This window comes from Mytilus galloprovincialis, chromosome 9 (genome assembly GCF_965363235.1).
Source record: "Mytilus galloprovincialis chromosome 9, xbMytGall1.hap1.1, whole genome shotgun sequence".
Taxonomy (NCBI): domain Eukaryota; kingdom Metazoa; phylum Mollusca; class Bivalvia; order Mytilida; family Mytilidae; genus Mytilus; species Mytilus galloprovincialis.
Window position 1 is genome coordinate 22444002 of NC_134846.1, and position 27846 is coordinate 22471847.

At 32.7% G+C, this 27846-nt stretch overlaps 1 protein-coding gene and 1 long non-coding RNA gene across 2 annotated transcripts; one reads left to right on the forward strand and one right to left on the reverse strand.

Moving 5' to 3' along the window:
* Positions 1-6678: 6678 nt before the first annotated feature.
* Positions 6679-11522, reverse strand: LOC143046702 (uncharacterized). The gene is made up of 3 exons (XR_012969237.1): positions 11382-11522; positions 7916-8143; positions 6679-7125 (listed from the first exon to the last, which is right to left on the reverse strand). It is a non-coding gene; the product is annotated as an uncharacterized LOC143046702 (long non-coding RNA).
* Positions 11523-13291: 1769 nt separating this feature from the next.
* LOC143046516 (uncharacterized) lies at positions 13292-26953 on the forward strand. The gene is made up of 6 exons (XM_076219670.1): positions 13292-13586; positions 15754-15879; positions 16542-16643; positions 23840-23944; positions 25370-25590; positions 26939-26953. Exons 1-6 carry the CDS (start codon positions 13322-13324, stop codon positions 26951-26953), a joined length of 834 nt encoding a protein of 277 aa, XP_076075785.1. The 5' UTR covers positions 13292-13321.
* Positions 26954-27846: the final 893 nt, after the last annotated feature.

The following is a 27846-nucleotide window of genomic DNA, read 5'->3' on the forward strand; positions in this document are numbered from 1 at the left end:
CTAGAAATTATTTTTTTGCGAATGATTTTATTTAGTTTTTCGACGCTACGTTAAAACATTTTTTTTTCAAAATTTAACACTATAAGGTATGGGGAAAATCTGGATTCAGAATACATTTTTTTGTCATCTGCTTGACCAGATATTTTTTTCATTAAGTTGGGGATCAGAATATTTTTTTCATTTCACCCCCCCTCCCCCCCTTTTCTTTGAAATTAAATGGTCGTTCCATTAGAAAAATGAAACAAAACTAACTTTAGACTCTCTCACTTGGTCAACTTTCGTTTTCGGTAAGGAAAGCCGTGTTAACATAAATATTGCGGACTTTCGAGAAACAAAGGCGTATGGCATATTTATATACTATATATTCGATGCGTTTTCGAAGTGTATAACATACAAAAACATGACAAATTATGTAAACACAACATAATACATTTGGGAGGTACCTAACTGGTAATGATAACGTTGAATGGTACAAATTTTACGGCACATCAGATTTGTATTCAGAAAATAATGTATCTTCAATAAGTATTACAAAAATACCGAACTCCAAGGTTATTTCAAAAAGAGGAATTTCATAAAGCATTGTAAAAACTGACAAGGTCAAACGTTTTCTACCAACGATACGCGTGGAAATGAATTGAAGTACATGTATGCCTGACTTGGTATGATGGGTTAAACCCGGTTTAGTAGCTGTCTTAATCTCCCACTTATGAATTATGAAAAAATGATGATTGAGAACAAAATGTATGATAATCCAAAACCAATCGTATCTCGTTTTATAAATGCTTTGCATTAATGGTTTTTATATCATAAATCAATGTATGCGTACAGTATTTTTAAGCAAACAAATGTCATCTGCTGATGGGCTGTTTCTATATCAAAACAGTACATATTCAAATGACTGTTTATATCACAGTGCATTTTGATGTTTTGTGTTCAAACAAAATAGATTTTTTGAAAGGTATGGTTATGAATGATAAAACAATTATGAAGCGTAAACTTTAAAAAAGAAGATTTGGTATGATTGCCAATGAGACAACTATCCACTAAAGACCAAAATGACACAAACATTAACAACTATAGGTCACCGTACGGCCTTCAACAATGAGCAAAACCCATACCGCATAGTCAGCTATAAAAGGCCCCGATAAGACAATGTAAAACAATTCAAACGAGAAAACTAACGGCCTTATTTATGTAAAAAAATGAACGAAAAACAAATATGTAACACATAAACAAACGACAACCACTGAATTAAGGCTCCTGACTTGGGACAGGCACATACATACATAATGTGGCGGGGTTAAACATGTTAGCGGGATCCCAACCCTCCCCTAACCTGGGACAGTGGTATAACAGTACAACATAAGAACGAACTATAAAAATCAGTTGAAAAAGGCATAACTCATCAGATAGAATTGCAGGATATAAACTTCTCATGCACTGTAAATCTACCTGACGCCTGACGCGTCCGGACGCGTTCAAAATTTGTGCACCGAATGTTCAATATTTTAACGTCATATGTTCATGCTTAGAGACGTGTTCAAAGTTTTAACGTTTGTGTTTAAAATATTAACATGTGTGTTCAGACACAGTGTACACCGGTGTTCAAATTCTGATCTGAAAAAGAGGATAGTTGTTTGTCCGATTCTCTATATTTTCTAATTGGCAAATTTACAAAGAAATTCATTTAAAAATATGAATGTACACGCAGGTGATGTTCTTGTGAATTTTTGACAAATAATTTAGTAATTGTGAAATATTAAACTTCCAAGCTGGCATACGTGTATAGTTTATGAACTTATTTTATTATTATTACTAGTTTTACTTATAAGTGTCATAATTATGCATATTAATGAGGCCTGTTATGATAATATCGTAATAAAAATATGTCGATGTTTATCTTATTTCATGATCCGTTTAGTTTATTAACATTATATGTTCAATCAGTGTTCAAATCGCTCGAAATTTTGAACACATCGTGTTAAAAAAAATATACCAGGGTACCAAATACCGGAAACAGATATCGGCTGGTGATTTAGGCGGTTAAACGAAGAAAGGATACACATAAGGTAGAGAACTGGAGAATGGACTTCTATCCCACATGAACACGAAAGAAGTGAGTAACAAGTTAGGATAATCTCCATAGGTAGTTCGAAGGCTTCCTTGTTATTTTCTCATGTCAGATATATATTTGTCAAATATTCATAACTGTTATATCCACATTTTCAATATTCAACATAAACGACGAATTAAAGAACAGTATTTAACGTAAATAACTGTCAGCTTTGTTCTGGTGATTTTCTAAACTGCTGAATAACCAGTCTGTGATCGTCTGTCTGTTATATAGGATAAATGATGATTTTTGACATCCACGTATATTAGCTGAACACTAAGTGTTAAGAACTCTAACATCAAGTGTTCAAAAATGAAACACAAAGGCATTAAAAAATGAACACCACACAATCAATTGATGAACACTAAGTGTTAAATAACTCTAACATCAAGTGTTCAAAAGTGAAACACAAAGGCATTAAAAACTGAACACCACACATTCAATTGATGAACACTAAGTGTTAAATAACTCTAACATCAAGTGTTCAAAAGTGAAACACAAAGGCATTAAAAACTGAACACCACACATTCAATTGATGAACACTAGTGTAAACATAAGGAACACCATTTTTGACTTAGAAAATTCACTTTTTTTTTTATTTTGCAGGAATCGTTAGATTGGAATGTTTGAATTAGAAACCGGTAGCAAATAAGCCCACGAAGGTCATTTCTGCATGCTATAATGTGTTGGAAAAAAGAAAGATGTCAAAAAGGTATGACAATATATGTATATTAATAGCTTATGTAGGTGTATCTTTTCTATATCTGTATACCTTAGGTCAAGAAATCGACTTATGTAATTTATAATGTCAAAACTTGCATTTCACTGCCATAGAATATCAATTTGTACTCTAGTATATATCGAAAATTCAATTAAACCCTAACAACTATTGCATAATTTGACGCTTTATGAACAACTCTCTTCTATTAATTTTAAATTTTATTTTGCAGGATATATTGTTGTGGAGGATTTTGACATTAGAAGTTGATGATTACACATAAATTGCCAAGTTGAACCAGTTGATAGCTTTTAGTGAAGATGCACTGAAAAGTTGAGCGTACATTGTGTGTGATCGTACTAGAACTGTTGGAATTTGAAAACTTTTAAACTTTCATTGTGACAAATATCTATATCATAAACTATCTACTTATCACATTGACATGCTTTTTTGGTCAGGATATACATGATGTAGCAACTATATCTTGTCATGTAGAAGAAAATAATTATTTGTGATATATTTAAGTCGGTTTAAAAACATTATGTATGTGATTTCACTGACTGTTACTTGTGATATCATATGGTATTCTTGTGCACTTTTCTTACATATATGCTCATTTGATTATATAAAGAATTACTTGTTAAAATATGTTTTATTGTTGTATTTTGCCTGATTCAATATAGTTTTTATAACAGTTTAATTAAGTTTAGTACTTATGGCAAATTATGTACGCTTAACTATAGAACATGTTCCACATACCATCAATTTGAACACCTATGTCAACTGTTCTGAATGTTAACGTCTGGTGTTCTGAATCTTAACATTTTGGTTTTTAAACATGTTCTGTGTGTTCAAAAAGTGTTACATGGCTGTTGAACGCGTCGACGTATTAAGATTTTGAACATTCGGACACGTTAAATCGTTGAACACTAATGTTAAGGTCTTTAACATCAAGTGTTCAAAAATGAAACACAAAGGCATTAAACACTGAACACCACACATTCAATTGATGAACACTAGTGTAAACATTTGGAACACCATTACACGTTCAAAAAGTGTTACAAAAAAGCGTTCAAGCAGTGTTCTATTTATTAACACTTAGATTTACAGTGTGTTTAATGTCGGATATTATTAATTTTACTAGCAACAAGAGAAAAGCTGTTATCTTGTTTTTGCTTGTTTGTTTTCTATTTACAAATGATTTTCGATCAACACATTTTATCTATTTTTCAGGGTTATTTAAAGATTTTGCATTTAAATATATTCAAAAGTGGCTTAGACGCAATCTGAAATGGCTGCAACAGGTTTAATCCACCATTTTCTACATTTGGAAATGCCTGTACCAAGTCAGGAATATGACAGTTCTTGTCCATTCGTTTTTGATGCGTTTTGTTATTTGATTTTGCCATGAGATTATAGCGGACTTTCCGAATTGATTTTCCTCTAAGTTCAGTATTTTTGTGATTTTACTTTTTAAAGGACCAAAATTGGTTGTTATTTATGAAGAACTTTTGCGGAACACAGTTAGTAAACTGGAAAAACTAAACAATTTCTTAAATGTTACAGTTTTAGATAACACGTATTCTTGTGTACTTAAAAACATAGAAGGTGAGTACCATCGCAGTTACAAATCACTGAATGGGACATCAAATCCCATGCAATATTATACAAGAATGCTTAATGCAACCGTGGAGTATGCAATTGAGCAGGTAAAAGAAAAGGTGAGATAGGTAACCGTTTTTAATAATGACATTGAACGTTTTGCTTCTGTATTGAAATGAAGCAACGTTAAATTAAAATGTCTTTGACATTGAAAATAAATCAACATATAAAAAAAAAGATTTGCCATATAATTCACATTCGATCAGATTTACATGATACATCAAAAATACATCAAATGCAGTGACATATGTAGCTTTTATGTGTCTGTATGTGCTTACTCCATATAACGTTTTATGAATGAAACATTTGTCTGGTGAACAATCAGTCCAAGTATTATCATCAGCTCATTAGTCAATATTTGGTACTGACATGATTTATTACATATTTCTTAACTTATCAATTATAGTATAAATGTTAATTATCAAGAAACTAAGGTTTCAACTCACAAAGGCAAAGTTGACCTTAGGTGGATTTTACAGCATTTGAGTCCAATGTGGTCATATAACTCTTCAACTGTGTCTATTCTTAAATATTCTTGACTTGCAAATATTCGGATTTCAGCGTTTCACTTGAAGTGGAATACAGACGCATCGAGCGAATGAAATTAACGAACATGATAGACTCGACGCAACGACATCCATTGAACTACAGGCCCCGACCGGTGACAGACACGTAAATAATAATGTGGAGTTAAACATGTCTGTGAGCTCCCTACCTTTTCGGGCCATGGACAATGTGTACCTACAAACTGTTAGAATCGACAGTAGTTAGCTATGGGTATAAGGCATTCACACAACTAATACAAAAAACATTGATATTAAGCACTGAAATGAGAATACTCGCAGTTGCTGACAGATACCCAAAAATCATAATATAACTAATACAAGTTTATTCAATAATGATTTTTTTGTAAGGTCGTTATACTGTCTGCTGCAAGTCAAACTTCCACCATACCCTAAATAATCTCTTTTCCTAGCGACACTCTTATATTTTTCACTGGACGTCAGGCAAATAAAAATCAATCATCATTTTTTTGGTATCATATTATATATGATAATTTATGAACAAAACAAAACAAATTTGGTATAATTTTCCTCGGATTAAAGTCTACAATTCAAAATAATGTAGTATAATAATGATGATTGATGTTTACACGTCCATTGGTAAATATTACATTTATATCAAGGAAAGAACATGTTATTGCAATAGGAAGATTAATTCTTCTTTGTACTAAACAGACACACGTAATACGATTTTTAACATGCTATCTTAAAAGGTTACACTATCAGTGACATCTGTTCTGCAGTCAATAATTCGGTTACGGCTTGAATTATAACACAGTTAATCTTTCTTAGTTTGTCTGTTTTTAAATATTTAAATTTTGTTGGGAAAATAAGGTTTAAACTCCGTCAGGAAAAGGCGACCTTAGAAAGATACGACAATCATTTTTGGTTCTTTTTGGTCCTACTACTCTTCAATCTCGATCGGTTCTTATGCATCCTTGGCTTTTTACATACTGTGGATTCATTAATATTCGTTGGATACCAATTTTCGTGGATTTCGTGGGTACAGGAGAACCACGAATTCAAATGTTCAACGAATTACAAATTTTCTAAAGGAATGAGTGTAGACTTTGCCAAAACCACGAAATGAAATATCCACGAATATGCAAGTTTTCCTCAAACCGCAAAAGTTGGTACCCACGAAAATAAATGAATCCACAGTATTATACAATTTTAATTGTTCATAATGAAAGCGTTTCAGACGCATGTAATTTATGAAGCATTCTAATTTTGTGTAACAGTCCACAGGTAGGCATGGCACACACCCTGAATCATTATTCAAACTTCGAAGAAAACAGACTTTTCTTTTATCCTCAATGCCTACCTTTTACAAAAGTCAGCAAATATCATTTTGGTGGTTTCATCTAGCTGAGAATCGAAACCATGAACATATTGAGATGGTAAAGCTCCCACGATACCCTACCATAAATATAATATGCAATGCACGTCAAATAACATTATGATAGTTGTTAGAAATTTGTTTTTCATTTTGTTGATTGATGTCTTTTGTAAACGTATTCATGATGTGTGAATCCTCCTTTTTAAAGTAAAACTTTTTTTTTTTTACAAATAGTTTCATTTATAATTACAGTTCGTCATGTACATAAGAAACACAGAAATTATTTAACTCGTTTCAATTTATTTTTATAAAGATTTTAACAAAAACCCGGAAAAAGTATTGTAAAGTTCAGCTGGTGCACCAAACAAATGGTGACCAGAATAAGATGCAGAGTCGTGATTTTTCACCCAAACAACGTCACCCTTTTCAAGAGAAACAATAATAGTTTGACTCATTGGCGAATACCGCCCTGCCTGTTCGTAAAAGTAAACGAGCGGATTTCCGTTTTTCACAAGTTCTATATAATCCGAGTCTTCTGCCTTGTTGAATAGTGTGACTGAAATGAGATAAAATCCTTTAACTGGTACAATCATGTGTCCATGTCTAGGGTCGTATGCATTTCCAACATTTGTAATTATTTTTTCGAATTGGACTGCTTGGTTAGGGCCCAGTGTTAAGACCCGATTTACGGCTGCAGTGAATGCCACTGTCTGTCCGTCTGCATCACCTGTGAAGTAATACAAAACATCTCAAAAATAGACTAAATGAAGGACTTTAATTTTAGGTTGATCAACAGCTTTTGAAGATCTTAAGTATTTACATATTCAGTAAATATTAAAAAGATAGATGTCGTAAGAAACGTTATGTGATTGATCGTCCTGTCCTATCCAGACTTTATTATTTAATTTTCTTCTAACCTGCTCGTTAACGCTATTTCATTAAAATTCTTTGCAGTTTTTTATTGTTTTTTTTTTATTATTGTATTGGTCCTTTCAATACAAATTTTTAAAGGTGCATTGAAATTCACATGTTAAATAGTCTTCTACAGAAAATATTATGACGTTTAAACTAATATATATGCAAATACAATAAGGGATGAACAAGAGAAAATATATGTACTATAAACGTTTTATCCCTTCTTTCATTCGGGTGCTTATTTGGAGTAGTTTGTTTTAATCCAAGCCGGAATCAATTCAAAGAAATACATATTATAAATTTATTTGTACCCTCACTTGGTATGCGGAATTGAGAAGAACTACTTTGCCCGCAGTCAGCATTTGTTTCAGATAAGTTGTATTTTCTTTCTGTTTATTATTACGGTGTTTGCCTTTTACTATTTTTTTTTAAACCGGTCAAGTAACAATCAGGTTATTTAATTTGACATTCTCACGTCCTGCTAATGCATTTACCATGTTAAAATTGTCTTGGAAGTTAAACATCAATTAATTGATCTTTTACTATTTGATGACATTCGAAGACATGTACCTCTTGTGTATTTTCCAAAGTGATTGTCTTACCATTATTTAACAAAAGCCGCTTAAAACTGGTCAAGGAATTATCACGTTGTTGCTCATGTGAACAACAACCTTTAATTTTGTGTATCTCTGCTCGTAGTTCGTTATTGGTGTCCACAATTTTACGATAACTATTCTGCAACCGTTTGTTTTCAAATTCTATCTCATTAACAGTAGATCTAAGCTGTTTGTTTTCTTCATATACCTGTTTTACTACTGCTGTAAGATGATCTGTAAATAAAGATAATAAGTTCGCGCAAAACATTCTGCCGAAAAAAAGTTAATTATTAGTGTATGATAATGTCTAGAATTAAAAAATAAAATTTTTAAAAAACCACAAAAAATACCGAACTCCAGAAAACTCAAAACGGACGATCAAAGTCCCTTATCAAATGGCAAAATAAGAAGCTCAAACACATTAAACAAACATTGCGAAGATTCTTTACAATAAATGATTGCATTTAACGCTCAAACACTATTGTAAGCTGCAATCATAATAGAGTAAAACTGTCAATAACTGAATAGATTTAGTAAAAAAAAGAAAAGTATCCAAATCATTGTTTTACATCTCCCCCTCTTCTGCCCTTACGTGGGCGAATTTGAATATCCATAACCTGCATTTCAGAGCCACTCTTAAATCAGTTCTTTACCACCAGAGTCAGGATACGTCATTATTTATGATGGTGGGGTGGAGCAGTTTTATTTCAATTTCGTTAATAAAAAACGCGAAAGGTTGATTGATATGACACGCTCAAACACAACACCCCCAAAGATTTAATTGGCAACCCATATCTGTTACTAGGTTTAAACTACACTGTTTTGACGTAGAAATATATATACACGAATAAGAATTGCTGGTGGAACTGCTTGCAATAAGTATTCAGAAGAACAATAAAACATCTAAAAACAAAAATTGGGGAGTTTAAAATCCACATATCACAGTTGGCAGATGCTACCACCTGTTTTCTGAAAGATGTCGTTTTGGAACGTGTTTTATTGAATTTATTTAATGATATTAATAAGTGTTTAAGCCCTTGTTAAACGTACGTTTTTTTCTTTCTTGAACCATGGATTGGAAGAAATATATTGAACACAATATTGTTACTCTCCCATTTAATTGACAGATGGCTTTCAAATTGTAGGTTTGAAATGTAACATGCTGGAGAGAAATTGTTTGTTTTAGTTTGTTATATGTATAGAAAAAATAAAATCAGTTATTAAAGGGGCACTAGCTACGAGATATAAAACAAATAGAATATGATTTCATTTGGTTCAATCGTTAATAAATGTGAAATAACGAAATATTAATTCGGAATTTTGGCAGTCAATTTGGTACAATTTTTTTCAAATTAAACAAAGAATTATCACTGATAAATTATTCACTTGCAAATCATATCATATGAACCATTCTACCTCATTAAATCCGTATTCACGTGACCTTCAATTTAACCCATAAACTAGGGAATGGTTACGCATGCATAAGTTTTGATCAGCCATTAAAAGGAAAAGAATGTCAACATTGAAAGTGAACCATATCGTTGACTGGTTTGATCCACAAAATATCATTAGTCTATTCATACTTATGTTTATGTTTATATCAGGTTATGTGATCATCGGCAGTATTCGAAGGTCGTCTCGATAGATAATAAGATGATGTCTAGACAAATATACACACGAAATTCTAATTAGTATTATCGAGTACATACTTTCTTAACTGTTTGTTTCAGATTTATTGTATTTCGGATATACTTTTTAATATATTATAAATAAAATATAAGAATTTGAGGCAAATTTGAGGCAAATCGGTAAACATGAATTTAACAGCTAGTGCACCTAAAGAGTGGAAAATCAAAAACCTTTCCTTGATCGGCATCATTTTTAAGTATCTTCCAATATCGAGCCTACCGAGTCTGAAACTCCTAAGTTGAAATGATTGACTACAGTAAATAAGAATCGTTTCTTTCTGGGTTTTTTTTTAACACTTTTTTTTAGTATGTGATGTAAAAGTCAATTTTATAGAAACCGAATTTGACTTTATAGCTACAATGAGTGAGTTGGAATAACACAAAATGATTTGGTTGAATAAATCCTTAATGATTTGTTAGGATAACACAAACTGATTGCTTGAAAACCCCTTAATGGTTGATTGAAAATCCCTTAGTGATTGGTTGGAATAACACAAAATGATTTGTCGAAATAGCACCTCATGATTGGTTGAGATAACATTAAATGGGTTGTTGAAATAACACAAGTTGTTTTGTTGAGATAATTGTACTGTTTGTACCTTAAAGCGTAAAATCATATATTAAATACTTTTCTCCAAGGAAAATTCAAAAAGGAAAGTCCCTAATCAAATGGCAAAACAAAACTTTCAAACACATCAAACAAATGTCATATTCCTGACTTGGTACAGGCATTTTCTTAGTAGAAACGGTGGATAAACCTGGTTTAAAAGCTAGCTTAACCCATGACTTGTATATCAGTTGCACCAAATTCCACTATATTGACAACGATGTGTGAACTGAACAAATAGACATACCGGTAATAGGTTGTTTTTTAAAAGGCATATAGACCAAGCATATTAGAAGAAATTAAAGACAAGAATACACAAATTTACCATAGTACAATAATTCAATGATGGAATGTACTGAGCCACGTCATATGTGTATCAAAGAAACATAAATTAATAAGACATAAAGACAAAGTACATTAGCATAAATGAAAGAAAAGAAAACAAAAATGTTTTACGATACTATAGTGCACAATGAATTGATGTACAAGTACAGCGCCATGTCATAGGTATCAAAGAAGCACCAAAAGGCATATAGACAAAGCACATAAGCAAAAACGAAAGACAAGAGTACGAGAAATACCATAGACCAATAACACAATGACGGGATGTACAAGTACCGTACCACGTCAAATGGATATAAATAAAAAAAACAGACTAACCAGTAGAAGTAATATGCATAAAGACAAATAAAATAAATAACACGTTATCAAGATGACAAACAATGTCAGTACCCAGAATCTATACTTCAAGACCATCGTATATTATTTGTGAAGTTGATACGGAATATTTATCAATAAGGTCTCGGTACCTTCCGATTAACTGTTTTTTTTGAAAAATGACGGGACGTTCTTTGACATACCCCTGGTTCATCAACTTTCTGCTCAGACACTGGTGACGTTTTACAAAGCTGAGTAGGAGATGTAAGCTCTAGAATACCGAATAAGTTGTGAAATGTATATATATCCCTTATGCAGGTCACGTTGCATGGTAAATTGCTAGTAAGGTGGGGGAAAATAAATAATTTCAAAATTAAAATCGTCGTTATTCATAGATTTTGGTACTGAGATGACAGTGAATGTGAAATTCCAGGTACAGATATGGTCTAAAAATGAGACGGAGTAAGTTATCGTTCCAATTGGTTTATTTCGAAACATTTATATTTTGTAATGTTCTTACCTAGCTTTCTCATAATTTCTTTTTCTTCATACTTAATATATAACTCATCCCTTGTAGCTCCAACTATTATTCCAGTGAATATCAAATATAAGACATACACAAATCCCTTCATTTTGAAGTGGTAAGTGTATTTTCTTTGTGAAATATGCCATCTGATTATGTAAGATAACGTATGAAGTATTCCTTAGAGAAGGCTTATAGATTCGTTGTTTGAAACAAAAGCAGTATAAAAATACCTGTGAAATGCGAGTCGAAAGGATGCACGAGTGCTGTAAACATACTTATTTTCGCGGATACTTTATTTCGCGTTAAAACCAATCTATTCCTTTTTGCGACAATTTAATTTCAGGATTTTCAAATTAACATGAAATAGTTGCATATGGAACGATCTAAGTTTTACATGTTAATGTGATGTATAATAAATGTTTGAGAATGTTTTTGGTTGAGTTGAATGTATGGATACTATTTTCCCTTATTAGTTATCAAGATTGCTTAAATATGTTTTTACCTTAAACAAATTTCTTCCAATCTTGATAAAAATCAGACGTATACATTTGTGGCAGGATAATTTTACAGGTCTGTAATGAAGGAAGTGAATTATTCCAAAATATCACTTGTGATTATTTAAAATCTACTCTTTTTATTGAAGTTAAGGACACTTTATATCATCCCTTCTATATCACGGTAACGTTATAGGGATTATGTTTTGAAGGAAGTCTTCATTGAATAAGTTAATAGTGAAGTTGAAGAACAGCTGAATTATATGACTTTTAAATAACTTCATATTAAGATTTGTAGTATTTGAAAAATTGCATAAGGAAGCAACAATACGATACATTTTCTGAATCTCGAATAAACAAATAAATATGAAAAAAAAAGATTTTCAAGCCTATATAATGATTCTTACTTCCGGCCTATATACAGTCACAAGTATTTCCGTATGGTCATTTGTTGAAAACCTTCAAGTTGTAAAACTAGCAACATGTGTATTCAAATGAAAAATAACAACATATTTAGTATACTTATTGTGATCTTAATTAATATATCAGTCACAGAAAGCGAAAGGGGTATGTATAGATAACTTATCGTTCATTTTCACTATAGAAGTACATTAATTTATGTAGGGAACGCCTGATGACCACCTCCGGGTGCAGAAATTTCTTGCTGCGTTGTAGATCCATTTGTGGCCTTCTGCTGTTGTCTGTTTTTTGATCGGGTACATTGTAGTTGTCTCTTCTTTGACATATTCTCCATTTCCATTCTCATTATATTAGTACGATGATGATTTACGAAAAATTCAAATACTATTTTAGGTAATTGCCAAGGCGCGAAACAAAACATTGTAAGGTGAAGTGGAATACTGTGAAAATGTTATTTCAAGTCGCCATGATGACCCCAATATATCACCCGACGTGATTTGTTATATAGCTCCTATTCATCTTTAATTATGACCATGTAATCTTTATTATCTTAAATCATAAAGATAAAATCCGAAATTAAGCTACTGAATGGTTGTTGTGTAATGAACATCAATCCTTTTTTTCCCCAGTTTTCCTTCAAAAAAGTTACTTGGCCTGAGATGTTAAAGAATTTATCAATGAATATGAGGTAAACCGCAGCTAATAACGAAAATTCGACTGAAACACGTGTCTTGGCATAGAACATGTACAATCGGAATCTAAAATGAGTATAACGAAAAAAAAAAACCAGGAAAGGGGTCTAAGAAGTTTAACACAAATCACGTAAAAAAAAATTGCCAAAATTTGGTGGGTATATGACATTATTTTTGTCTTTTGGCCTTTTTACCGAATATACACTATTGTAATTATTACATGTAGATCCATGCGTCAAGGCTACATGTATGACGTTGCTTTTTTCTAGTCAGCTCTTCATGGGGCTCAGAGTTACAATCAACCAAACATGTCAGTGATTGGCTGCCAATGCAATCTCAGAATGACAACATGTCACAGGTCGAGTGGCACCATGGGTTGAAGGAAATACCTGTTAAAGTAGACATACAGGTTAGACCCTGGACCACTGGTGGTGAATCGGAGTACTATTTTCCTGGCGTAGGTTCTGGTCAAAGGAGCGACGATGTAAACAGTCCTTATGGTGGAATTGTTTATAAATACAGCAAAGAGAGTGTAGTATTGTATGCCCCTAACAGACATGATGGATATCCGTCTGGATATGCAGTCTACACAGGTTAGTTATTTTCTCTCAAAAATTACGACAGATTTAAGAAGAGAGGCTACAAACTTGTTCCTTCTGTCTTTACGTAAATTTTCTTGTTTTACATATATGATATAATACAACAAAGGTTGTTGTCTCTTTGACGCATTATCAATTTCCGTGCTCAATTTGAAGAAAGAATATGCACGTCTTTTTATACTACAACTAGTTGTGTTTATTTCCTAAACATAGTTACATAGCTATATTTTGTATAATGTCAATTTCATCATGGAACACTTTCTCAATAGTAATCAGGGGTTCATTAAGGGATGAAAAGAAGTTTGACATTTGTGTTACTTTTTGAAAAGCTGTCAATGTATTTGTTTAAGTTGCAGTATAAAAACTATATTAGGTCAATGTCATAAAAATATAAACTTTTTTGTACTCGGCACAAAACTGTGGAAGGGCTCGGTAGAACCTCGCCCTTTACCAGTTTCTCAGCCTCATACAAAAAAGTTTATATTTTTCTTTCATTGGTCTAATATTGTTTATTTATTCCTTCCTGCAGAACAAATATTGCACACACAAGTCATGGTTTTTGTCGATTATCGATCTGCTACATGTACAGGAGAAATCATGAATCAGCATGAATTTTGTACTTTGAAAACTTTTGTTACTTACATGTATAAGCTGCTTTTACGCTTTATCGTTCCGTTTTGCTCATGGACAGCGATTTTTACTGTATTTTAAGAACAACATTTAAAAAAAAAAAACATGCAATGTCTGATGATTTTGATTTATTACAGCAGATTGCAACGAGTATGAAGCTACATGTAGATTCTTTGGTTAGCTTCCTTGCTAGCTCAACCATGACATGATTATTACCTTATAATTGGGAGGAGCATAGCACTTATTCGTCATCCAATGAAAACACTCATATCAATGGTCTGTTTATAATAATAATGTATGTTTCATACAAACAGGTTTACCTAAATAACTTTGCAAATTAAATTTTATTTCTTATAGTCGTTGATTGAATTAAAAAAATCTTTGTATTACAATAAATTAGAAGCGGAGTTACGGTTTATTTTTTGTTCAAGATTGATAATATTTAGTGTTGATTCAATGCTAAACAAATAGAAATTTTATAGACCACATCATTTCCCCGTTGTACTCTCGTAGTTGGCAATTTGGTACTTGATAGATGGAGGATTATTGCAAGCAGTGCTAGAATTGATTTCCTAAAAAACAAGTTTAGAAATTTAGATATTTGTTTAAACAAATATATATAAATATGGACCGATTCAAGTACACCTTCTAGGGTGCGCTCGACTTTCGTGACTTGGCACGCTTTTTTTTAATTTAAAGGTTGTAATAGGACATTTTGTAAACTTTAAACGCTAGCACATCATAGAAAATCAAGAGAGTAATCTATGCTTAAAATTTTATAACAAAAATATCTGTAAATTTTCTACAAAAAATCTTGTTTTTTTGCCACAAAATCTCGTTTACCTTTAAAAATGCATTGAAACTATAAATAATAATGCTTGCTTGAAGTTTCTCCTTTGTATATGTACAAAATGACCCATCTCTATTATTCATTATCTTTGCTGTTTTTATACTATTGCAGTTTGAAAAATTCGTAATTCAAAGGCAACAAAAGGATATTTACGCAGTGATTGTACCATTGTAAAGTATATACACATAACTGTATTTATAAATGAACTAAGTAATTGATTGAAATAAAATTGGCAATTCAAACACACCTACAACATGCTTGTGAATCAATAAATTTCAAATTTAAATTGAAAATTTATTTTTTCAACTTACTTGTAAAACTAGTTTTACAATGTTTATATTCTGTCACTAGTTCTGATTGGTTCTCTGTTTTAACTATTGACTCCACCCACAGGCTTGTGTACCTTACCTTATAATGATTTCATGGTTGAGCTAGCAAGGAAGCTAACCAAAGAATCTACAAATAGCTTCATACTCGTTGGAATCTGCTGTAATTAATTATGATGGCCTACAATATATGAAGAGTTTAACCATGATGAAAAATTAGCGAGATTTGATTTCAAAAAAAATATTTGGAAATATTTATGTCAATGAATATAAAAGTACAAAAAATTACACAATATAGTACAACATACTACAAAAATATTCATATTTTTTTACTTTTTTTTTCGTTTTCTGTTAGGTGGATCAAACTGGAATGGACCTATACATCAAGCCGAGTCTAATGTCTCTGTCCGAATAAGAGTATGGGGTCAACAACACTTTCCTGAGCCGGATTTCTTTACAAACTGGAAGTCTATCAATATAGGTACGTTTCAAGTACGCTTATGAAGTTTTCCTTCTTCTGTTTTCTTTTCTGTCGTTATCTAAGGTCCTAATAATTAGACAATTTTGGATTTGGACTAAGATAAAATAAGAAAAGAGGCTTGGTTATCCTTTTAAATATATTTTAACAGATATTCTATTTCCCCCATCTTTGTCTTTCATAAACCTTTAGTTATTTTTTTTTTTTTTTTTTTTGAAAGGTCAACAACAAAAAATGAAAATTGCATGGACATATGCCAATGTCACTTTATTTGTTTAACTCGCATATTTCAAGTTGTCAAATTCTACTGGATTTTATATTGGGGAGTCTTCTTCATAGGCTTAGAGTATTATTTCACAGTTGCATATTTCTATAACATCAAAATTTTATTCAGCGCTACAAGCTGTTGGTGGCATTTTGATACACATATGCAAATTTCACATGTCTTTGGCAAAGTTTCAGTTAAGAATGAATAAATAAATTTATATCGATCGAAAGAAGATATATAGCTTTAATTCCAACTTTTTTTTTTCGTTTTTGTGAACGATGTCTTTCTTAATCAATTCTGGAATAAAAACTGTACACGATGACCACTTTTTCTTAAAATTGCGGTGTTAGCTATAAGCTTTCTTCTAGTGTTTTTAATTCTGATAATTTTTTTTTAGGTAATGTAATGAAAGAAATTCACCATCAGTTGGATACGAAACCCGAATATGTTGTCCTACAAATCAAACTTGGAAACACAAAATATATAGCAGACGGAATAGGTACTTGTACAATGATAATTACGTCATATTTATACTTTTTGAAAAGGATTTTTGTCAATTAAACGAATATTTTCATTTTTTCCCTTCATTTTCATCAAGTACTATACTTAAATATTATAGATACAGCCCGTAACAGAGAAGTGATCGAATTGATGTTTCTTTACCGTCAAAATTAGCTACGTTATCGACAAACTTAACTGAGTAGTGACCGAACTATTGGTACTTTAACGTTAAAAAGATTGACAATGCTGACAACTTTCATGTGTCGATAATCAAGTTTAATACCGATAATATTGAAAATAATTCTAATAATATGAAACAAAATCTGTCCATGCACCATTTCGATTGGGCGAAAAGTAGTCATTTCTTCAAAGTCAGAACAGAAAAAAAAGATTTATGGAAGGACGTCTTGATAGTATCATTTCCTTTACAATTTTACCCAAAACTAAAAGAAATATACTGGTAAACAATTAAAAAGGTGTTTGATAGGAATGAAGTCCTTTATTTTTTCGGACTACAATGTGTACCGTATGTGTGATGGATTTGAATTCAATCAATAACTTTGAAATGTTTTCTCATATGTATACACAAAAGGGAAGACTGGTATTTGTACTTCTGTTAGAATATGTCTTCGTCCGTTTCACATGCCAAACTTTTTTCTAGTACTGTATGGGACGATTCTGTACTCATACTTCACGCGTAGTTGAGTACAAGTGTCCTCGTAGTGAACGCACCCGACTACGCGTGCAGTAAAAAGTGTACTCTTACGTCGGATACCGGGCAGTTTCTTTGTTATATCTGTATTTTATCAAATACATTACATGTTAATATTTACTTAATATTAAATAGGTAAAAATTATTGCTGAGAGCCTGTTCAGGGTTTCTTTCTTGTGTATGATTATATAATTTTTCACATGCCTGAACTCACTGACGATAATGTAAGGTGCTCTATTAGAAAACAAATAGATTTCTAGTTCGGGTTTGAAAAAGAAATTTCGCCTTTTCTTGAGCCTGTTTTGTACATTTAGTTTAACAGATATGATCCAATGGAAGTTTTCACATGGAACCTTCGGTAAATAGGAAAATGAAAAGATAAGGGGTAATTTACAGAGAGATCACACTCCATCCATGAGAAAAACGGAGGGAATTTAAAAATCTAGAGGTCTCCACAAGGCTTTCAACAAGGGTGGAATCTCACTCCTTCTGAAAAGCTCTAAATCGCCCCAACGTGTACATACGTTTGGTCATCTAGAGATTCTGGTTTCTCTTTTTGTGTGTCATAAACATTCAATTCGGATTTGAATTTAATTTACCGAAACATTTCCGTACATTAAATCTTAGGACGGTCAGAACATTTTAAGGACCAACAGATCGAAGTACAATTTTAAGTAGTTCATAGGTGTGCAATAATTCAGATTCCTGTACATGTTCATGAAGTTCTAAATTTTGAATGTTGATTTCTTTAAAAAAAAACACCATTTTTTTACAATAAAAAATCTCAAAATGTCCGTTAACAATGAAAAAGTTTGACCATGAAAAATCACATATCTGAGAAAAGCAGTCGTTTAATTGATTATAAGAAAGTTTCAGTATATCATTTCAAATTTCTTTAATTTGAGAGTTTTCCTTTAGTTACAAATTAATGTAGCTCCATGTCTGATGGTGAAAGAAAAATGAATATCTCAGAAAGTGGTGAATTAGTTTCCATAAATGACAGATGAATCGGGCCAAGCTTAGTAACTTACAGTAAACAGACTACTGTAACATTGACGCACTCGTCGAACTGTTTAAAAGATTTGTGTTTATGACCAAAACTTTATATACAACTTCATTTATAAATTCATCTGAAAAAAATCTATAACCAGCAGATCTATGCTTCTATAAAGAAAGTATTATTGTACAAAAGGGTATTTATTATAAAATGGTCCTAACTATAGAATAGATAGTTTACCACAGAAATCTTAAACGGAAGTTTCGACAATTTTAAACAGAAGAGATTTGAAAATAAATTTAACTTTAAATAAACACTGAAATAATTTTAATACCTCGAAGGTGTAAAGAATAAACCAACAATCTCAATCTTTAAAAGTGTCTTCATTGCACTAACCGACGAGTTCATGTTTACAGTAGAAACAGTGGATGTGACTCCAATAAATTCATTTTCATTGTAGTCATGAATATTTATCGCTTATATTAAATTGATAAAGATTATATCGAGGTCACACCAACTGTTTCTACAGCTAAAGCTAGGTTCACACTGCCGATCAGATCAACTCGATCAAGCCCGATCAAGACAAATTACGTGATCGGGAGACTGGTCTGACTCAATCGACAAGGATGTTCGGGTAAGTCTACCCTACTCATCATCGATCTGACTACATGTCAAAAACTCTCGGGTAAGGACCGAGAAGCAAGTCACTCGAGAAGAAATCGATAATTCGTCGAGTACGTAGAGATCGAGATTGATCGGGAAAGGATCGTGTAGAGATCGAGATTGGTCGGAATACAACGTAAATTTTGTTGTATTTCGATACACGATCCTTTCCAGATCAATTCGACCGCTACTCGACGAATTCTCGATCTCTTCTTGAGTGACTTGCTTCTCGGTCCTTACTCGATTGTTATTAACATGTCAAAAACTCTCGGGTAGATGGTCAGATCGATGAAGAGTAGGGTAGACTATCCCGAACATCTTTGTCGATTGAGTCAGACCAGTCTCCCGATCACGTAATTTGTTTTGATCCGGCTTGATCGAGTTGATCTGATCGGCAGTGTGAACCTAGCTTAAGATCAGTTACATGTAACATGATCTCGTCGATTCGCACGACGAAGCCATTGTTTATGACAGAACACACATTCTAGATTATGTATTTTTGTTTCCGTCAGTTCGAAAGTATTTGATCATTTCAACTCCTTTGTATTTCATAATATGTGTCATGAACAAAGACATATGTTCGATTGAATAATGATTTCCCACGTAACAAATGATAGAAATTTCGGAGATCCCGTATTTGATCCTTTACCGTTAAAATACTAGTGTGAAGCTAATGAAAATGCCAATGACAGAGGTTGATTATAAAAAATGTTTTACTGTGTTAGTGGGAGATATTATGGACATAATTGTGCAAATCGTGATACAAGCATGAAATTTGGTATAAAGGTTAACTAAATGATACTTATAAAAAATCCGCTGCTGGCCAGAAAAAAAAATCATTTTTTCAAGATGGCCACCACACATTTTGAAAATGGCGTCATATCAAATTAGCCATTATTTGTTAATCCTTTGAAAGGTGTGTTTTATGTAAAATCCATTATAAGTTTTGATAAAAAGCAAATGACAGTTCATAAATAACCACTAGACAATACATTAATGAAACTATAGGTGACTTAAGAGTAAAAAATTTCGATTTTTTTTACTTTCAAGCAATTTTACAAGGGGTTTTAATCCTTGAAAGATGTGTAATGTATAATCCAATGTAAGTTATGATAAAACGTTAAAAACAGCTCTTTAGTACGACAAAACAACACTTAAATGAAGAAAAATAGTGGTTTCCGGTTCCTAATTAGAGCCAAAAAACGTAGAAAATATTTTAATAATTTTCATCAACTTAACAAATAATTACACAAGCATGAAATACAAGCATGAAATTTGGTATAAAGGTGGACTAAATGATAAGTAAAAGAAATCAGGTGCTGGCCATCAAATATTTCCATTTTTTCAAGATGGCCACCGATAATTTTGCAAATGGAGTCATATCCAGTTGAAATCCTTGAAAGTTGTGTTATAGGTATAATCCAATGTAAGTTTTTATTAAGCGTTAATAACAGTTCCTAAAGTACGAAAAAACAACACATAAATGACAAAAAAGAGTGATTTCCGGTTTCAAAATGGCGGCCAAATTTTTTAATTTTTGTTAAGATTAAATGTCTAATTTTGATAGAAAGACAGGTTCGTTATCTTATAATTATCTGACAGTAGCCAATAACAAACCTCGTACAATGAAAGACAGAACGGTAGCATTTACAGTCACCAACACAACTGGAATTTTCGCCTCCGAATTTCAAAAGTTCCCGACAGGAGGATGCAACTTTAACGGCAGCCGTAGAAGTCCTTTTTGGTTCCCAACTGTCATCGATTTTTTTCTTTCATCCAACCCCAGTGTTCATGAATTGGTACATAAATCAGGCTGAGCCCAAACTTATCCGCCTTGATACGCTGCTCTTTGGATGTGCTCCGGAAAAAAAACTCTTGTAGGCGGAACGACATCACAATGCCGCTGCTACCTGGGTAAACATTTACATCGTGCCTCGTTAACAACAAGTAGTGATGTTGTTCTGTCAGATATGATGCAAACAAATGCTTCATTTATGTCCATGTATGTGTCCTTATACTTCAGTAAAGAAATAAGTACGTCCCTTACATGTTGAAATACTTCCCATGTCATCCAAACTGACTTATTACCTTAGTGTCACATCCACTGAATGAATGAAAGGAAGAGTAGCTATACGAGGACAAAACGCATTTGATATATCACGTACAGGAAGTCATCAAAAGTCTTCATTCCTGCCAAAACCTTTTCTCAGTTTGTTCCACCACATTTTTGGAGTGCTGCAATTCTTAATACTACTACATCTGTGTCGGTGCTACCTTAAATAACCGTCTTACAACAATTTTCATAATCATGCCGATCATGGACAAACATTCGTATATCTGCTTCTCCATGCTTACAAGGGGTAGCTGGAAAGTATCCTTATTAGTCTATATAAAAGCATTTCTGTCGGCAAAAAATTCGTTTCGTTGTCATCTTCATAGAGAAAACTACTCCAGAACCCAACTTTTGTCTTTTTAGTAAATCTAACACAATGTCTACTCTTGAATACTTATCGATGAAAGATTTTATTTAAGATCGTATGACACAAGTGCAAAATCATCCAATATTGTTGCCCTACAAGGTGGCCTGGAATTAACCATTGCTGACCCATCAACGGTAAATGCGTCAGAATTGGATCTGCAAATTGCAAAATGTTTCAAGTGTATCCATTTGCACCGATTTCATACCACTGTTTAAAATGACATCCGAAGACAAAAACGGAGGAGCAGTTTGTCTTTATGGATAAAGAAATATTCCAAATCAGTTTGTCCACTGCGACAAGAAATAAAAGTCTAGAAAAGATATCTACAAAACGTTTACAGTTTTATTTTACCGACATAATAGGAAGTTGTTCTTTTTGATCTGGTTATAAGAAACCGGTTCTCCTTCGTTTTGTATTTGCTTTAAACGATCTTCAAATTATTTGCCTTTGATCTTTTAAGAGAAATCCTTTGTGTTCATTAAGTCGTTCATCTATTATAAAATGCCTCAAACCACTAGATCTTGCAAATTTATCTGATAGTCTACTGACTTCTGGTCCAGCTACCATTAATACGTCTAAATGGGGTCTTCGGTTAAACCTATGACAACATATCGCCCTTTACAATTGTATGATTTTGAGTTTTTTGTCTGATCAATTGTTTTATAAGAAAAATATTTGCTGGTCTTACGTACATTGAAATTATCATTTTCAAAATCAATTGCCACCTGTGGGTGACGTAAGAGAAGGGAAGCCATATCTTGAAAAAGGTCGGTAGCGATCGAGAATATGTTATACGATCAAGACCTAAATGAATACGGTATCATGCTTTATATGGACTGTTTGTACAAAATCTGACTCATGAAATGAGCATACTACCAAATTCACAAGAAGTTTTTATTTTATAATTGAACGCCAGGAATTGAACTGTGGTAGAGATGACTATATTTTCTTACACCAGTCTATCAAATCATTTAACGTCACAGAGTCATGACATGATTATAACTTCTGTGTTTACCTTTCTTAAGCCGATATATACAATCCAAGCTAAAACACATAGAGTTATCTGATGCGCGTGTCTAGTGCTAGGTACATTTGAACATACATACAAGAATATGCCGTTCTAGGTGTTGCAATAATGGTTTTAGTGAGGACATATGTCTATCTACTTTCACGTAATATATCACCCAGAATTTTATAACAAGTCATTTCAATGTGAAATCCACCTCAAATGACGATAAACTTATCTTCTTTGTACAAATCAGGCGATTCCCACTGATTATCCATTACCAAAAGTGACTGATCTGCCGTTAATATTGATGTTTTTTTCGTATAAACCACATTTTCCGTCTTATCCATCAAGTGCCTGATCATTGCAACTGAATGGGCTTGTTTTTAAACAGTGGCATCATAGATTTTACACTAACTTGCTTTTTAAAGTAATGAGATGAACTACGGTTTGCCCTGGTAGTGCATAAAAATGACTCATTATGTCTATAAAGAGTTTGCGCATGCGCAAAATTATCATTCGTGTCATAAACTTGAAGAATGTTATTAAACCAAATCATAATATCATTGAAAATCCCAAATCACTTATTTTATAGTAAATAGTTGAAATACTTTTTAATGAATTTTGTTATTTTTTTCGCGCATGCGCAAACCCTGTATATGTTAAATACTCATGTCTAGTGAATTATTCACATGTAAGGAAGGTAGCTACCAAACCTGACAGCTGTTTTTCACTAAAAGAAGGTAAACGAAATGTTTTCCAGAAAAAAATCAGTATTTTCAAACTGAAAAAACAGTCATTTTAGAAAACGACGGTGGCCATCTTGAAAAAATGATTTTTTTTAATGGCCAGCAGTTGTTTCTTTAAAAGTACATAATAATGATGCTTTGTGGTAATTTTCATGCTTGTATCATCATTTGCACAATTCCCTCGATTTTGCCTGCTAATATCTTCCACTATGTTAAAAAAACTTCGACTTAAACAATGAAAACTTACACGTTGGACAAGAAATATTTTGTCGATGAAGAATTAAATTATGTCACTTCTGAAATAAGTTTGTCGATAACGTAACTTATTCTGACGGTAAAGAAACGCGAATTCGATCACTACTCTGTTACGGGCTGTATTAGTTGTTTGAAACCAAATTCAAGTTGGACTTATAAAGTTGAAAATCTTTTAAGAATTCCTTACTAAGCAAACTGGCCCTTTATTCTATTTACGTTTTCAAGAATAATTCTGTTTTGTATGCCATGCATCTTTCAAATGATTAATCCTTATATATAATTAGTTCTTTATTGCTATAAGTTACTAATGACCAATTTAAATTGTCTTATAGGCTACGTGATGGCATTAGGTGACCAAATGAAGTACAATAAATGGGGAGGAGTGTTATATGGATATGACAACAGTACTATACGTATCTGGACTAATACTATAGGAGGTTAACAATATTTCATATACATTGCAAAGAATGTAAAAAAGACAGAAGTTTATGATTAACGATAATCAAAACAATCTGGTATTTTCTCACAGAAAAAAAAACACACAACTGATTATTTTTTAATTGTTCAAGCAAATAAATTAACCTTCCAGAAATGAATGAAAGGAGATGCGAATTCGTTTAATCGAGACAACAAACCAACTACAAAAAAAAAAATTCACAGTGAGATCAACGTGAAGTCATTATTGGGAATTCTTCACAGTTTGTCTAGCTTTAAAACTTATTTTAAAACACTTGTGAATATATTGATTGAATTATGGTAAAAGATTTGCCATCGACCCTAATACCTGCATCCTAATAAAAATTAAATCCTTGAATTGCTCCCGTTCTGATATGCCGATCCTTGAATTGCTCCCGTCCTGATATGTCGATCCTTGAATTGATCCCGTTCTGATATGTCGATCATTGAATTGCTCCCGTTTTGATATGTCGATCCTTGAATTGCTCCCGTTTGATATGTCGATCCTTGAATTGATCCCGTTCTGATATGTCGATCATTGAATTGCTCCCGTTCTGATATGTCGATCATTGAATTGCTCCCGTCCTGATATGTCGATCATTGAATTGCTCCCGTTTTGATATGTCGATCATTGAATTGCTCCCGTTCTGATATGTCGATCATTGAATTGCTCCCGTCCTGATATGTCGATCATTGAATTGCTCCCGTTTTGATATGTCGATCATTGAATTGCTCCCGTCCTGATATGTCGATCCTTGAATTGCTCCCGTTCTGATATGTCGATCATTGAATTGCTCCCGTCCTGATATGTCGATCATTGAATTGCTCCCGTTTTGATATGTCGATCATTGAATTGCTCCCGTTCTGATATGTCGATCATTGAATTGCTCCCGTCCTGATATGTCGATCCTTGAATTGCTCCCGTTCTGATATGTCGATCCTTGAATTGCTCCCGTTCTGATATGTCGATCCTTGAATTGCTCCCGTTCTGATATGTCGATCATTGAATTGCTCCGGTTCTGATATGTCGATCCTTGAATTGCTCCCGTTTGATATGTCGATCATTGAATTGTTCCCGTCCTGATATGTCGATCATTGAATTGCTCCCGTCCTGATATGTCGATCCTTGAATTGCTCCCGTTCTGATATGTCGATCATTGAATTGCTCCCGTCCTGATATGTCGATCATTGAATTGCTCCCGTTTTGATATGTCGATCATTGAATTGCTCCCGTTCTGATATGTCGATCATTGAATTGCTCCCGTCCTGATATGTCGATCATTGAATTGCTCCCGTTCTGATATGTCGCGGATCACCTTGATGCACGACATTTCAGAACGGCAGCAATTCAAAAATTTAATTCTAATTAGATTGCAATACATATAGTTTTTTATTTTTCTATTCAGGTTCATTGTTTTATGCAAAAGATGGTTGGGGTATTTCAAATGAGTCTTTCTCTGAGGGATATTATAGGATTTTTGCATGGTCATCAGACTCATCACTTACTAGTGACAGAGGGCAGACGACACTAAAACTGGCATTACCTTTTATAAACAGTACTAGCAGGGATTTTGAAATCGAGTTAGATCCGATTATCGATTTAGAATGTGACTTCATTGATGTACGGGTATGTCTAAATAACAATGCAAAAAAAAGCAGTATGAAATCATGCTTTGTAGAAAATAGAGGCCTACATGTAAAAACACTGCAAAATTGGAGCAATAAATTTACGAGCTTTTGAACAATCAAACCCATGTTAATGAGAATGGTTTTGATGTTAATAAATTGCAAATGGTTTCCCATCAAAATATTTAATATAACAATCAAAACAGTAAAAACAGTAAAAAGTATATAAAAGACGTGTACTTATTTTATTTAATTAATATGTTTCATATATATCGTATTTATTTTTTTAGTGACTTTTTTTGTCTGTTCTTGTTGTTTTATTATATTTCATTTTACTGCATAACTATTTGTCAGTTTTTATCAGAATACTGTACTTCGTCTATCAAAGTGTGGGTTGTATGTACATTATCAGATTGTTCTTCAAGGGATAGTTATACCATGCACATTGGTACAAGTCAAATAAATGTTTTATTCTTTATAGATTAGAGAAACGGCCTTGGAAGGATCAAATACACGTGGAAGCAACTTTGGTTATTTATTTAAAGCAACTGGAGGGGTTCAAAACACCTTACAAAACAACTCATACTCAGGGGTAGTATATTCTTACTCGAGTACAACGGTAAGGGTTTGGTACCCACCCGTGGAAGACAAAGTCCACTACTTTGTATTCATTGATAAAACATTTGGAGGTAGTACATCTGTAGCTACTCATGCTGAGCTTGTAATAACAGTTTTTCGTCCCACTGGAATATGCAGATATATAACCACTGCAGGTAAAAACAAATTAAATTCCTTTTGATAAAACTGGTAATTAAGGAAACAATCACTTCCAAAATACACTTTTTTAGGCATTTAGGTAACTCTGTGACTTATTTCTTTCACTACTTTTCTCTGGTTATTCTGCACGAAAACTAATTTTAAGGGTCTAAGAGCGGATGTATTATTTTTATAACAACGTGGACAAGACCATTTCTTGGCGCGCTCTGGTTATCAATTGACTTGGTCAGATAAGGTAAACGTTCGTCTGTAACGACCACTTTTCATATCGTATGTGTTTAAGTCATTTATACTGTGGGGTCGTCAACGAACGCCTAAATCGAATAATACGAATAACTAACAAAAGACTAAACATTGTGTGTAGTTTTAAATATTTAATACTAAACTTTCTGTTTTTTCTCATGCAGCTGCATGTACTTGTTTACTCCTTTATTCTATTAAAATCACTATTATCGATAGCAGATGATAAAGAAATTAAAGGTAAATGATTCAGAAGTATAACCATCATAAGTATTGCGATGGTCCACGCTATTATGAAAATGATTATATGTCATATTTTCTTCTCATTTTAGTTACAAAAGAAGTAACTCCTGAAGAGGGAACACCACTAGGTGTGTACAACGCTTAATTTTAAATAAGTTTTAGAAATATTTATTATGTTGTGATCAAGCGATATAAAATTCAATGATACATGTATCTTTATGTCAAGATAAAGAATGATAAGTCCAATGCCTATAGAGTGTATATATTTAAGCCTAGCACTCCAATTGTTTAATTAAGTAACCCCAATATTGCTCATTTCAAAATCCCTTTGGTAGTGATTTGAATTTTAAAATTGGTCTTCTTTTAATATATTCAATAATATTTGCGTTTCAAGCTAAAGAATGATAAGTTTAATGCCAATATAGAGTGTAATTTTTAATGAAATTGAGAATGAAAATGGGGAATGTGTCAAAGCGACAACAACCCTGGCCCCTAAATAAATATGACTTTGTATACTAGTTCAGTGATAATGGACGTCATACTAAACTCCGAATTATACACAAGAAACTAAAATAAAAATTCCTTTTTAAGTCACTCTATATATATTGTTCATTAAGTAACCCCACTATAATTGTTCAATTTCAACCTCTTGATATGGATTTGTATTTGGTCTTCTTGTGATAAATCGGAAACGATGATGTTATCTCAGTGTCATCTAAAATTTTTGAGAACCTTGACATTATTTTTAGATAGTTTCCTAAAAGTAAATAAAGTTTTTTTTTCATTCGTGTTGCGTGTAGTCGATGTCGTTTAGATGCTTGGCATACTTGATGTGTTAAAAGCGCTTATCTTTTATAACCTTACCAGAAATGTTTATGAACAAACTTCAACGCAAGAGCATTGCACAATCCCTTAAAATTAAGATTTTGCCAAAATTCGACGACATCAGTGTTGGTTTATATTAATAGAAGCATGTCATATTTTATCGCATTATTTG

Coding starts and splice junctions, on each gene's coding strand:
- LOC143046516 (XM_076219670.1), top strand. CDS start 13,322: ATGCAATCTCAGAATGACAACATGTCACAGGTCGAGTGGCACCATGGG. Junction 13,587..15,753: donor TGGATATGCAGTCTACACAG/GTTAGTTATTTT, acceptor GTTTTCTGTTAG/GTGGATCAAACTGGAATGGA. Junction 16,644..23,839: donor ATATATAGCAGACGGAATAG/GTACTTGTACAA, acceptor ATTGTCTTATAG/GCTACGTGATGGCATTAGGT.